The sequence below is a fragment of the Cheilinus undulatus genome, linkage group 16 (genome assembly GCF_018320785.1).
Source record: "Cheilinus undulatus linkage group 16, ASM1832078v1, whole genome shotgun sequence".
NCBI lineage: Eukaryota > Metazoa > Chordata > Actinopteri > Labriformes > Labridae > Cheilinus > Cheilinus undulatus.
In genome coordinates, this window is record NC_054880.1 from 13373531 (window position 1) to 13388172 (window position 14642).

Sequence of the window (14642 nt, forward strand, 5' to 3'; positions counted from 1 at the left end):
TTGGCGTATTTGAACTTAAATGTAAAGTTTTAAAACATACCGTATTATTATTCAACTCTTAAGCTAACTGATTTAATAAAGCCTTTGTACCTGACTCCTCTTGTGGCCTGAGACGTCGGTGAATGATCCAAGCTGTGCCCCCTTACTTTAATTATTTAAATTTCAGTTGACCGTTTGTCGTTTTGTTGCCTGGTGACGCTGCGAGCAGTTGTTGCCATAGTGAAACTTGTCCAAGAGAAACAGCACGCGCCGTTTGTTTGAACCTTCTAGAAATCCGGTGAGTAAAACTTTATTTAAAAACTTTGAAATGAGGCTTAAACTTGCCATTGTACTAAGACGTGACCTCTTTTACTGCAGTAATACTTTCTACGACAAATTTCGTATTATGGGGAGTATTGTAACACTTCGTGGCCTTGTGTCACCTCTACGTGGAACCTCAACGGCCCGGTTTATGACCGATGTGCGAACATTGTTCATGTTGAGACCCCATTGTCATTTATGTAGAAGACTGCATAAATATCATATGTCATATGTGAACAGGCCAGGGGCACGTATTTTTGTATGGCTGATGCTTGGTTTTACAGACCTCTGGCTACATGTCTGAACACCTAAATTGAAATATTAACAGGCATGTTATAGTTTTGTCAATAGCTACACCTACTGGAAATACGTGGTATGAGAACACATCAGTCAACTCAAAGCCAGCTAGAAATTTGTGCTTTTTTTAGTAATTCAGCTTTTGAAAACCAAACAATTAACCACTGTATAGCCACAAACCACAGCAAAAAAGAATAAATTGACTAAGCAAGTGTAATTAGAGAACATTAGTCTAGTTGTATACAAACCAAATGTATTAGAAAATTGTATTTATTTTAGCCATTATCATAAATATTTGAAAGCAGACGATGTTGAATATCCATTAACTGCTAATGCTGATTTTGTTGCCCCTTTCAGAGCCGCTATGCTGGACTTGAACTGTAAATATTTATGCACCATGAAAAGCAATCAGGCGTATTGGCATATAAGTTAAGAAATTCAAAGAACATATAAGTTTATAAAAGTAAAGGGCCATTGAACAGCAGTACCTGTTCTGTTATGATACTTGAATAATATGAAATAAACTGTAAATGTAAAATAACATGTAAAGAAATGTACATGTGCAACCAGACTGCTGACAGAATTGCAGAGTTTTGCATCATCCTGCACTGTTTAAGAACTTCTGCAAGAATGTCACTGGAAATCACAGTGATTGTGATGTTTGCATGTCTCTCCAACAGGAGGATGTCTGCGCTTCCTGCAAAGCCTGGCCTACACCACAGTGTGTCAGAGTGGTTCAGTAACAACCACCAGCTATCTGCCACAGCACAACATGAGCGGCACATTTCAAATGTTATCCGGCAGGAAGGGAGGTCGCTACGCAATGAGACCAGCTGTAAGGTGGGTGTTAATTTGTGAAGATGTCTGCCAGAAAGTGTTACAGTCAGGCTCACTATCTACAGGAGGAAGACTTTAGCAGGGTAACATAAATTTTTCCATATATCCACATTTGATCACTTTAACTTTTCTCTGTAGACAACCTGGGATGAAAGTGAGACTTCTCGCAGGTTGAGTGACAGGGCCTGGGATGTCGCCCGATGGAGGGATGCGTTAGAAACCTGTGCACAGAAAGTGGATGAAGAGATGGAGGCTTTGACCCTGGTGATTTGTCCATATCCCTCTGAAATAATTGCCATTTATGTTAACAATATCATAAATATGTACATTTTTGAAAAGCCATATCCTTACACACTGTGTGAGCATTTTGTGTTTTCTAAGATTAAGGCTCATTCCTATGACTGCTGACATCTACCTCTTAATTTTAGTGCCCTTTTGACCCTATGATTAGTGGAATCTCCCCCTACATGATGGGATGATTATTTGTGGCCCTGATACATCATCAGTAGTTATCAGTAGCATGTAGACATAAAATGACCACAATAGTACACTGAAATAACATTAACTAAACCAATGGCTGCAGTAATTTTCATAATCTTAGTAATAAAGAAATTTCTAACATTTTTACACTTCTTTCATTGTTTTTGCAGCCATCTTGTTATTAATTTTCAAGGCGTTTTGTGAGATTTGCCATTACACTCACGTGGGAATGTTCCTCTGAAAATCTTAATTTGAAGGGCCATCGTAATCCTATTGTTTAAGTTTTCAGGGTTACATGTTAGGGGCCAAGGGGTGAGCTGGGATTGAGCCTAAATGTTCAATAAACTTGAAGTGACTAATCTTCAGTAGATTAAGACCATGGTTGGCCTCATCTCTGACATGCTGTATGTTTGGACAGACTAAAGAGCGAACTGAGCAGGCCCTCGCTGCTACTGATGTTCCAAATGAGGTCACCAGTGAGTGCTTGACACTGAGAGATGGACGTCGGGGGTTTGAGCTCGTCACCGACCCGGTAGACGAGCAGCTGAAAAAAGAAGCAGAGCTGATCAAAAGAGTGCAGCAGGAGCTGCAGCAGCACATAGACAAAGCCTTTGAGCAGCTGTGGTATGAGATGATATGTCTAACACCTAAATCATCGGGATGGGCAGTCTTTGTCCATCTCTGATCATTGTTCTTTGTTTATATTTCACAGTGTGTTGCAGGAGGCTCGGCATCAGCTGACTGCAGACCTCCAGAACAAGATGGACGCCCTTGACATTGATATGTCCTGTCTGTCCCTTACAATAAAGTCACCTCAGATTTCCCTGAAACCCAACCCTACTCGTGTGCCATCAGGGTAATCTTGGGATGAGGGTGTGCTTGACACAACAGAGAAATGATATACAGTGTTATGTCTTTTGTTAGTTTTATAACTACATTATGACCATTTTTTCTACCTCCACTAAAACTTCTAATTAATGTAATGAACCCTAAAATAATACATACGTAGGACACACTTGAATACGTCTCATTATCTCAGTTGATCTGTGTAACCTCTTTTGTAAAATGTTTTATTATTTTAGCTCTACGACTCCTCAGGAGTGGGTCCAGTTCAGCCGGTATAACGTTGCTCGTGCCAAGGAAGCCATGCAGGTGTCCCAGCAGATGAGGGAGGACATGAGTCTCACCACAGCCCAGGTGTGTGTTATATGTGCTGATAGTAGAGTAAATAAATGGCTCAATTATCAGATAGGATACTTTCTATGATGAACCCAGCTTTAGAAAAACCTTAAATACACAATTAAATAAACTACAATTAATGAAATTGCATCATCCTGCCAAGGAACCACAGATGTAGATTAGCTAACTCTGGTTCAACAGCTGTGTTGTGTCTGGCCCCTGTCAAATAAACTAATAAACTATACAATAAATGAAGCATGTACAAAAAAATGCCCATTGAGGGTGATGATCTTAACCTCTTGAGACCCTGCAAGTGCATATCAGAACATTACATTTTGGCTTTCTCACAATATAGCAGTATATTCTGCTATTAGAATTGTCCAGAATTTTCATAGAAATTTAAGTAATTTGCTAAGAATGTTTGGTGAATTTAATCTCAATTTCTTTTAGAAATTTACGTACATTTTTTTGCAGATATGTTTGTATATTTTTTGAGTGCTTGATTTGAATTTTCTGAGAGGATTTGCTTTGAAATGTTCTGGTACTTTTAGATTAAAATGAAAATTTTCCATGAAATTTTGGGGAATTTATTTCTGGATATTTGGACATTTGATTAGAAATTTAGGGTGGAGTTTGCTTTAAATAATGGGAAATTGGGTTGAACATTTTCTTGGATTTTTTTTTTTGTGATAATGTATTTAAACCTTACAGTTTTATAAGAGAGTTTCACTGAATTGTTTGAGGAATATTTGAGGACATTATGGGGTATTTTATTGGGATTTAAAGAATATTATGAACTGTTGAAGATTTTTTTCCTTAAGGTATGGGAATTTTAGGGAATTTGGGGGTATTTCTTATGTTGGAAATCTCTGATATATATACACAGATATTTAGATTTATAGATTATTTTTGGGTTTTTTTGCCTTTATTGGATAAGATGGCTGAAGAGACGGGAAACATAGGGAGAGAGAGAGAGTGGGGAAGACATGCACCAAAGATGCACTGAGACCAGGATTCAGTCCTGGTACCAGTGTGTCGACTATAACCATAGTAGGCTATATGGGCACCCGCTCTACCAGCTGTGCTGAACTGAAAAGACAAGGCTCAGGTTTGATACTTATCAGGTCCCACTTCTCCCAAAGAGGGAGAAACTAAAAATGCATCCCAAAAAAAAACCTCATGTCCCAGGAGGTTAATGGGTTTAGTTTTCGGCTTTATTTTCCAAACTTTAAAGGAATATTAGCATCATTCTTGCTCTATTTTCTTTGTTGATACGGCAAATTTACCATAATTTATTTCTCTTTTTTTAGCTGCAGAATGAGTTGGACAATCAACGCAGAGCCACAGAGTTTGCTCTCCGAAAACGTAATCACCATGAAGAGCAGGCCCGTGATGAGCTCGAATGGCAAATAAAAAATGTAAGATGTCTCAAGCTCATACTAATAACTTATATTTTACACACATTCTACAGTTTTCCCAGTTTTAAAGCAAAGCGACAGCTGAGCAAGCTTTTTGGCCGAGGGTAATATCTCAAATGATTTCTTTTTTGTATTTATTCCTGTTAGACTGAAGATGAAATGGCAGAAATGGAGAGTGACATCCACGGGCTGGATGCGGATCTGCAGGCGAAAACGGCCTCCCTGAAGCTGGCTCACACCCGACTGGAGAACAGGACAAGCAGATCTGGCATGGACCTCTGCAGAGATGAGGTCTGAGTGAAATACTACAGTTAATAAAATATTACAGTTAATAAAAGCAGTTTTACCATGACAGAACAAACAAGTTTAGGTTGGTAAATATGATCTTTGTAAGATTTGATGAACGGCTTTCTTCCTGTGTTTGCAGGTGCAGCATTGCCTTGTGAATGAGGTCCATCAGCTTGAAGCAACAATCACTGCCCTGAAACAGAAACTCTCTGAGGCGCAGTGAGTCACTGTTCTCATACTTTAATTTCTGTGAAATATATAGGTCATCCATGTTTATATTGACCAGTTACTTAGCAAATATTTATGAATGAACCAGGCTGTGTGTAAAGGAAAGTCAAACACCCAACATTAAAATAGGATAGAATGCCTTGTTAACAAAAGTTGATTTCCATTTTTGATATGATTATGGCAATGATTTAAGAATGTTAAGAATCCATAAAAGTAATCATCAGAAATAAACAAATGCAGGGCATATATAATCCGAGAGATTAAGCTACAAAAATAGTACCTATAGTGTTCCTGAAAACCAGGGGAGAACTCCCTCCTTACTCTTATACATTTATCTCATCCTCTTCTCTCACAGGAACTCTCTGCAGAAGATGAAGCTCCACCACAGCCGCATGCTGCAGGATCTTTCCAGAAAACAGGAAGCTCTGTCTCTGGAACAGCGAAGCATGAACACCCGTACCCGCCTCACATCTGCCTACTGCAAAGATAAAGCCCCGGTACTGCTGGTGCCTCTAACAAACTCCAGTGGGAGGAGCAACCTGCAGCTGCTGACCCAGTAAGATCAGGGTTAACAGTTCTTTAAAGGAAGGGCTAGAAAGTTGGTGAAACACTGGATGATTTCAAGCTCAATTTTAGTGCAGATTTAGGAGAAAAAATAGGTTAAGATTTGAAAATCATTCTGTGTGCTGTCAGCTTGAGACAGCAAATATACAGGATGCTTCACTCACTTTTGACTTAAGATTCAAACCATACAGACATTTATGAGCATAAGACATGATGCCTTTAATTCTGTTCTTCACCCCCATAAGCTGTGAAGAACCAAAACATTTCTCTATATTTATTTATTTAATTTAAGAGAGATGGTATTCTCATGCGAAAACACTTATGATCAGTCTATACTCTGTTTGTTGAGGGTAGTTTGCTTTGAGTTGTGCTGTGTGTACTTTATGTGACTAAAAATGACAAATTATGTTTTTAAATGTGGATTTTGTTTTTCCTCCACTTGATTAAAATGGAAATCCTTGTCGGTTTAATCTGTTTGTGCAGGTTTGTTGTCTTTTTCTAAAAGTAAGCAGTTGTGTAAAAACATTTACTTGCTGTAAAGCTCACTTTCAAATTTGTTGAGGTCATTAATTTTATTGAACATTTACTTTAATGGTTTTGTTTGACCTCTTTATAGTGTTTGATCAACGGAGGCTTTTCAGAGCATGAAAACAGTCCACATGACATGAACTTTAAACTCATGCAGTATACGTGGTTTAGATTGGAAAAATAATCTGGTAAACGAGCATTTGATACACTCCCCTCCCCAGCTGTCGTGTCTTTAAATGGATGTTTTTGTCATTTTTTTTTGTTTTAATGAGAGAAAAAAATGACTTAAACAAAGTTTAGATTGCTGTTTATCTCAGAGATTACAAAGTCAGTTCTTGTGTAAGATAATTTACTGTCTGTTTAGGACAAAAACAATCTCTTATCAGTTTTCCACCACCTGTAATAAATCTACAGTAGGCTGCCGTATATTCTTGTCAGTAGACAGATTTATCTGCATGCTCACCTGATGTGCTGTTTGTAGACTGAAAGACTAACACAATACTAATATTTCTTCCTTTGCACTAAATTGATGGTTGGTACAGATGTTACAAGTGACTTGTTTTTAACAGTGTATGCAGTGTATGATTGCAAATATATATTGTTAATTTCTGTCTTTTCTTCTCTTGTGGATTTATTCTCGTTATCTCCAGTGACTAGTCAACATAAACTCAACTTAAGTCGCATGACTGTCCACTTCATTTTTATTTCGTTTTCACTTTCTGTGTTCAATTTCAGTTTAGTTTAAATTAATTTTTACTGCTGGTTTGTTAGTTTAATTGTTATTTTGCAAAAATGCTTCATTTGAGTTTAGTTTTCATTAGTTTTAGTGTTAGATATCAGGACTGAGTGAACATCATAATTTTTTAAAAAACATATTAAAACAGGCTACTCTTAACATCACTTTATTGGATAATAGTTTATGTTTGAATACAACTCCAGCCATAAAACTACCACTGTGTGAAGTCAGTTATGGTTGTATCGAAGACTAAAACTAAGGATATTTAGTCTTTATTTTTATTTGATTTTAGTTTGTTTTGTAAGTGCACTATAAAGTTTTAGTTAGTTTTCATGTTTTTAGAAAAGCTTAGTTTTTATTTAGTTTCAGTAAACTTAAAATGATTTTCACATTTTAGTTTTAGTTATCTAGTTGGTTTTAGGTAACTATAACAACCTTGGTTCAGGGTCACATCAAGGTCCAAGGACACATCAACATGGAGCTGGTATGATATGATACGGTGAGATACGATACAATACGATGCGGTGCGATACAATACAATAGGGTAGGATACAAAACAATATGATACAATAGGGTAAGCTACAATATGATGCGATACGAAACAATACAACAGGATTAGCAAAGATACAAGGAGCAGAATCTGGCCAGGCCAAAAGTCTCTTGGGGGCTCATCATCACAAAGTGTACATACCAATGGAAATGTTCAAGTATATATTTTTAAGCTTAATGCACAGCTATGGCACTTTTTTTGCTCAAATTGTAATATTCAAAGTCTAATTGGGAGTTTTGATACTGTTACATCCTTAATGAAATACCCTTAGAAATGCAAAGCTAATGTATTCACCACAATTTCACCTCTTACCAGTTTATCCTTTAAATTCTTTTCACTCTGTCCAACATCCTCTTCTTTTTTTATCCCACTTTTAACTTCCTCTTTTGCCAGTTAACTTCTGCTCCCAGTGTCACGGTTTGTGTCATAACTGCAACGTGAGGAGTCATGAAGTAGTGAGTCAAATTGGCAGGGAAACCCTTTAGAGTGGTGTGGTTTCTTTATCATTCAAATATGGATATTTCTCACCAGTGATCCATTTATTGCCCAACACAAGTCAGGACTATGACAAATCACTGTATTGATATTTTTGTTGCACTCCCGAGTTTGGCCTCATTTCAGCCAGTAAACAGGGCAAATATGTACTAATTACTTTGTGGCACTCATTTCAACATATAATAAGTGTAACTGTACACAGACTTGTTCACACAATGGATCAATAGACTGATCAAACAGCTGGCTGCCATGTTTTGACTGCTGCAGCTCTGTTCTTGGAAAATCATTTCTTGGTATCTGCGTGAATAAAACAAGCTGCAGTGTTTTTCTGCTTCATTTTTTCCACCAACAGCACTTCTGCATGACCCACCCACTCCTCTCTTACACTAACTTCCACGCATACATACACTACAAATCTCATTCCCCACCATAAAGCTGCCTTCACGCCACAAACAAGTCACCGTTTCCCAAAGCCCAACCCATCCCATCCTCGCATGGACCATCAGCTTGAGCACATTTATGACTTAACTGCCTGGCCCTCCAGTTCACTTAGACCGCCTCGGCTTTAAGGGTATGACCATGTGTTTCCTGACACGCTGATTATTCTGAATCATTTCACTTAAGGGCCCAGATGCTACCTGTCTGTTAGGCTTCTCTGAGAGGGCAATTAAGGCAGGCTGGTGCCGGCTAAATGCCCCTTTTTCTGCATGAGTGGAGGCATCTTTTTATCTGCTTCTCTGCCATGATGTCGTATGTGCCTCGCCCCCTTTGTGCCCACATGCATCAACGGCTAAGTGGCCAACGCCTCTTTTTCTGTCACCTGTGTCAGAGATATTCCCTATGACTCAGAGCTCAGTCTGAACATGATAAAGGGTGAAATCTGTCCCTATAGCAGCGCTCGCATCAGATTTGAAAAGGAATTTCCAGCAAAAAAATGAAAGGACTTGACTTTGACCAGTGGTTTTATAAATGGATGAGCAGCCATGAACCTATAACTCATCAAGCAAGACTTCCGTTTGCCTGTTTTTGGAAGAATCTCTGAGGACTTGACCTTATCATGATAAATTGGAGGCAGTGCTACTTTTATCCTGGACTTCCTGTGCCTCTCAGCAGTGTTTATGTCTTAAATTGAAGAAATGCACGTGTCTATCCAGGATTTTGTCGCGCTCTTCGTCTACATCTTCACCTTTATGCTGGGCCTTCCTTCAAACATTCTGGTCCTGTTCGTGTACGTTCGCAAGGCTCGCAAGCATGGCGCCACACCCAACGTGGTCTACGCCCTCAACCTGTGCCTGGCCAACCTGGCGCTCGTGGTCTGGTTGCCTATCAAAGCTGTGGAGACTTTACTTCAAGACTGGATGCTCCCTGCACTCGTCTGCCCCATCTACAGCTTCTTCCTCTACTCCTCACTGTACGGAAGCTGCCTCTTCATCACCGCTGTGACAGTCGGGCGCTACCTCAGCATCGCCTTCCCAATAGTATACAAAAGGTACCGGCGTGCTCGTCTCTCCTGCTTCATCAGCACTGCCTTGTGGGTCTTCGTCTTCATTCATCTCAGTATCAGCCTGGTGGCTGAACAAGGTGCTAACTTTGTCTCGGTTGAAGGTGATGCATCAGTCTGCTATGACCACTTCAACACCTCACAGCTAGCTCTTCTGCTGCCCCTACGCCTGGAGATGGCCATCGTTTTGTTTCTTGTGCCTCTTATTCTGACGTCTTTCTGCACACTGCGGTGTGTCATCCTTGTGTGGCGCTCAAACTTGCGCCCTTATGGGAAGAGAAGAGTCCTGACTGTTGCTCTGTCCACGCTGGCTGTGTTTGTGGTGTGCTATGCACCCTACAATGCCTCACACGTCGTAGGATTTGTATCGGGTGAGAATGTTGAGTGGAGGACATACGCTATGCTGACGAGCTCCTGTAATGTTTTCCTGGAGCCAGTGGTCATGCTGATGCTGTCGCCAGCTGTTTCGAGGGGAATCATGGGAAGAGTGTGTGGACGGCAGAGCCAGTACAGCCGTAGAGGAGGGTTGAGGCATCAATACGGTAGTGCTAATGGAGCTGCAAATATAAGAGCTCTGCCTAAAGGGTCTGAGAGGAGCCAGGTGGCTGCAGAAGAGACTAAGGAGTCAGGAGTGAGGTCACAGAAGGTGGAGACATCAGGGGATTCAAAAGACACTGTTGAATCGAATAAAAACATTGAGGAATAGAGGACAACTATTTCTCAGCTTGCCCAAATGAATCTAAAGTCACCACTTTTTACTGATAATTTAATCAGAATCATTTTTCTCCAAGTTCATCACTACATCATGAGGAAACAAGTTTAGATCAAACGTTTAGACAGAAGACAGTTGGAAAAGCTGCTTTTTGGCTGATGTCAGCCCTGCACATGGGTCTGTATGTGTGTGTCTGTCTCACTGACTGAGTGACAATACTCTCAGAGCCATACATATAGAGTTGCATTATGGGCAGGGTTTAGTTGTACTCAAAGCCGTCAGTAGTGGCTGCCTCCAGTGTGGTGATTACCTCGCGTGCAGTTTTAGCATTGCATCGGTTTTACTAGAACTGGACCACGTTTCTGTATGAAACATCTCATGATGTCAAAGATGTTTTTGCTCTTCTGCCAACCTGCTACGGCATGAGTATGTGAGAGTTACAGGGGAAAGGATTACTTGTTGTGTGAACGGTTGTGGGCAGTAGTTGCTAGTGGAGTGACTAGCTCAGACTTAGCCACAGCAGCAGTTTTGTCAGAACGGGACAACATTTCTTTATCATAACAAGGGCAGAGAGCAACACTGAAAGCTTTCTGTGACAGAAAATGTTTTCGCTCTTCTCCCGGTCTGTTTTGACATGGGTTTACGATCATTACGGTGGGGTTTTCCGGTGTATCCAAAGGCTGCTGCCGTGGTCGCCATTAGCTCAGACGTAGCTGTAGGAAAGCAGCAGTTTAATCAGAACTGGACCACATTTCTTTTTAACACAAGAGCAAAGAGTCACACTGAAAGCTTCTCTTGGCAGAGATTTTTTTGCACGACCTCTCGAGTGGCCTTGGCATCAATTTTAGACAAAGCTCTGCCGTTAACAATCTAAAACGGTGGTAGCCTGCACAAGAGTAGGGCATGCACCCTATGTCATCTGTCACTCTGATTGGTCTGTCATGAATGTGACAGACAGGACGTTCCTCCAATCACCTGAGGATTTTCTGAAAAGTATACCCTTCCCAAATGCTTTCTATAGGAGCTTTCCCAGATGAATGTCAAATATATTCATGCAATGGATATATGAGTCGATCTGGCGTGTCAGGTTAGCCATTTCCTGCCAGCAGGGCTTTATGTTTTAAACTTTTAGGGTTCTTTAATTCTCAACCCACAGACATGGGACAGCATAATTACACACCCCAAAAACCAATCACTGCCAGAACACACAATTCAGTCCGGCGTTTCAACAGACATCCCAGATAGTTACGGTTAGCCATATTCTAGGTTTTAACCTAGTTTTGTTTTCCCTCTTATTAGACTAGATATAACATCAGCTGACCTCAGCCTGATAATATTTTGGCTTATTAAACACGCTTGTGGCTTAAATCAGCATTTATGGCTGTATTTGGACAGATAAACCACATGGCTCATGGGTACATGTATGCATCAGATATTTACTAGTGTCCTTTACTGACAGTGATGAGTTAAAATGGCTCTACTGACACATGAAAAAATGTTATTGAATAAAAATAAAAATCACATTTTAGAAAAGATGTGCAGTAGTTGGCATTTTAATCAGCATTTTAATATTTCTGTTTTCTTTTAATGTGCTCCTAAATGTCTGTCAAGATGAAATATGGAATGAAATGTGTTGAATGTCTGTTCTCTTTTGATAATAAAGAAAAGTTAAAACATTTGCAGGTGTTATATTGTTCTTTTTCGCCCTGTCCATCTGTTACCAATACTGCTAAGTAAAGCAAAAAGCATCTCTGTTTCTAGGATTTGTTATAAAGAGTTACCAGTATGTTACACAAGCAGGAATAATGAGTGTTTATAATTGCTGTTTAGATCTTTCTAGAATATAAACTTTATGCACATATTAAATATTTATTTAAATATTAGGGCTGTCTAAAGATTACAGATTTTAATCGTGATTAATCAAGGAACTCCTGTTGTTGATGTCTGATAATCACACCCTTTGTTATTTTTAAATTCCACTATTTTGCACGTAAAACAGTCTTTGTGTCATTCTGGATTTGTCAGCTTTCTTAAACTAAGGTTTATTAACTTCATGTTTGGGTACAGACCTACTTTATAGGTAGCTTTTAACATTAATTTAGCCACAGAAAAAGGACCTTGGTACAGACTGGAAAGGAGACAAGTGGACGGTAAAAAGGTCCATTTTTAACAACACAAGGTGTGGATGACTTGACTAGTACACTCAGCTGTCTGTGAGTATTTTTTTCAGTAAAATGAGATTAAAGAAGCTGCAGTAGCCTGAATAAAGAGTGAAAAGAAAGCATTAGATTAATCGCTGATAAAAAAAAAAAAAAGGTTAGTGTATTTATTTTGGACCTTAAATAATCATGATTAATGGCATTAATCTTGGCAGCTGTATTAAATATATATTTCAAACATCTTTGTATTTTACTTAAAAAATATTACAACACTTTTATTATGGGACTAATTTAAGTTAGAATAAGAGGTGATCATGTGACCTGCTGCACATTTGAAGTTCTTTTTTTACAATTAAATGTCAATGAATAGCCATTTTTTTATTGTAATAATTAAATAACATATAACATCCTTTAGAGGCAATGTAAAAAAAGAAGACCTGTCAATAAAGTTTTTGTCTTTTTTTTTTTTTTTTTTTTTTCAAAGAAAGAAAATTGGTATTGGACAAAACTGGTATCAGCAGGTCAGACCAGGACTAATTTCAGAAATGGAAATCAGCCAGTCAAACTGGATTCAGTGCATCTCCTACTGTGGGTAAACCTGAGACCAAACCCATCTCGTAGTCGGCTTTGTACTGCTGTATATATCCTTAACTCTCCTGTACTTTTGGTGGTGTTTTGTTTCACCCCTTGCAACCATCTCTGGAACAAAACCTGTCTCCTTGTCGAGCCAAAAAGCTGCAGACTGAAGAGCAGTTACACAATCACCTCAATGTCCTCCTTTGTTCTTGTGTTGGATGTCACAGCAGTTTGGCACAGGTAAGCCGTGACGGCCTCACCTACGTTGAGGAGGTACTAATAAAGTACATAGCTACTGTAAATGAAAAAAAAGGCCCTGATACCAAAACGGAGCAGAGTTGAGCCGAGTCAAGTCAGCTCCACACGTAGAAAAGCACCATTACATACTGTATACTGGACAAGATCAGCAAGAGATCAATTGTCCTGTTTTGTCTACAGGGGTCGCCAAAATCAACACAGCCCCAAAGCTCCTCACAGAGGCTTTGAGTGCACTTTGTTGCAGGACAGTTTAGCAGACTTATAGTAGTTTGCTTAAATAATTCATGTTTCAGTAAGTTATTTGAACTCTGATCTACTTTCAAAATTTCATATAAAAACATCTTGAGATGAATACAACAGCGTGTTCTGCCTTTGTTTGGCTAACCTGCTATGCTGCCTGTGTTAAAGGGATTTTATTGAATCCTCTCAGTTGGTCGGTGTTCCCTCTTTTGTTGGGAGTAAATACTGACCTCCCATATAAAAACCTTCACATGAACCATCTGCTCTTAATGTGTCCTTAAGGCTCAACTTCAGCTAGTAAAGATCACCCAGGGATCATTTGGCACCAGGACGCAGACTATATCACACCTTTTTTTATCTAAGTTGCTGTGCAGACACACAGTATAAAAGAGAAGTTGCTGGAAGGATTTTGGTTCAAACTGACGAACTGGTGGACAACAGGCTAATCAGACGATTCCCAGTGGTTCCATCAACACGAGTAAACTACCTGAACTGGAGAACATGTAAGTCATCGTCACTCAAACTTCTACTTTTTTCTTTACAAGCTTTTAATTTGAAATTACTTTATATGTAAATGTGTGCAGACCCATTCTTTCAAGCCCACTTTAAGAGACCTTTAGGGGGTTGCTGAAGAGTTCTAGATGAGCTGCCACTGTCAGATCTGTATCCTTTACAGCTGTAGTGTAAGGCAAATATTGTGTTAACTTTATCAAAATAAAATTGACTTTAAGTAACATTACAGCACCAGAACACTGACCAACAGCTGACAGTGATCCTGATAATAAAGATCTTTCCCTTCACGTTCCAGCAGTATCAACTCAAAGCTTACAGTTTAAAGTAAGATTTCAGTTTTTCTGCTGTTATCAGGTGATGTATTATGTAATATCTGGCCCACCAGATCATATGATATTTTTATTATAACTGGCCCATGAGGTCTGCAGATATCCTTCAGTATAAAATGTAAACTTAATCTTGATGATAATATCCTTGTTAAGTCATAAAAATGAGAAAAAGTACACAGAAGAAATAATTTGATAAAAAGTCAGGGACGTAGGAGAAATTTGTGTTCTCTCTTTATTTTCAATTTTGCATCTCAAAGTTATGGTTTATGGTTTACATCTCATTGCTTTTACTTTTTATCCCATATTTTTTATCTTTTAGATTCATAATATTAAATCTTAAATCCTATTTTGCACTTTTAAAGTCATGATTTTGAATTTTATCTCAGTTTTGACCTTTTTCAACTTCTAACTTTGACTTTTATCTCATTTTTTACCTTTTAAACTCATGATTTCT

General features: G+C 38.9%; 2 protein-coding genes across 2 annotated transcripts; both read left to right on the forward strand.

Annotated features, from left to right (window-relative positions):
* The first annotated feature begins 180 nt into the window (after window positions 1-180).
* tekt2 (tektin 2 (testicular)) lies at window positions 181-6726 on the forward strand. Its single transcript, XM_041809584.1, has 10 exons — window positions 181-277; window positions 1278-1437; window positions 1573-1698; window positions 2333-2538; window positions 2627-2770; window positions 2997-3111; window positions 4404-4511; window positions 4659-4802; window positions 4939-5018; window positions 5383-6726. The coding sequence occupies exons 2-10, from the start codon at window positions 1282-1284 to the stop codon at window positions 5585-5587; spliced, it is 1284 nt and encodes a 427-aa protein (XP_041665518.1). The 5' UTR covers window positions 181-277; window positions 1278-1281; the 3' UTR covers window positions 5588-6726.
* Window positions 6727-7240: 514 nt separating this feature from the next.
* Window positions 7241-10993, forward strand: LOC121524328 (free fatty acid receptor 3). The gene has a single exon (XM_041809666.1). It carries the CDS (start codon window positions 9037-9039, stop codon window positions 10105-10107), a length of 1071 nt encoding a protein of 356 aa, XP_041665600.1. The 5' UTR covers window positions 7241-9036; the 3' UTR covers window positions 10108-10993.
* The last annotated feature ends 3649 nt before the right edge of the window (window positions 10994-14642 follow it).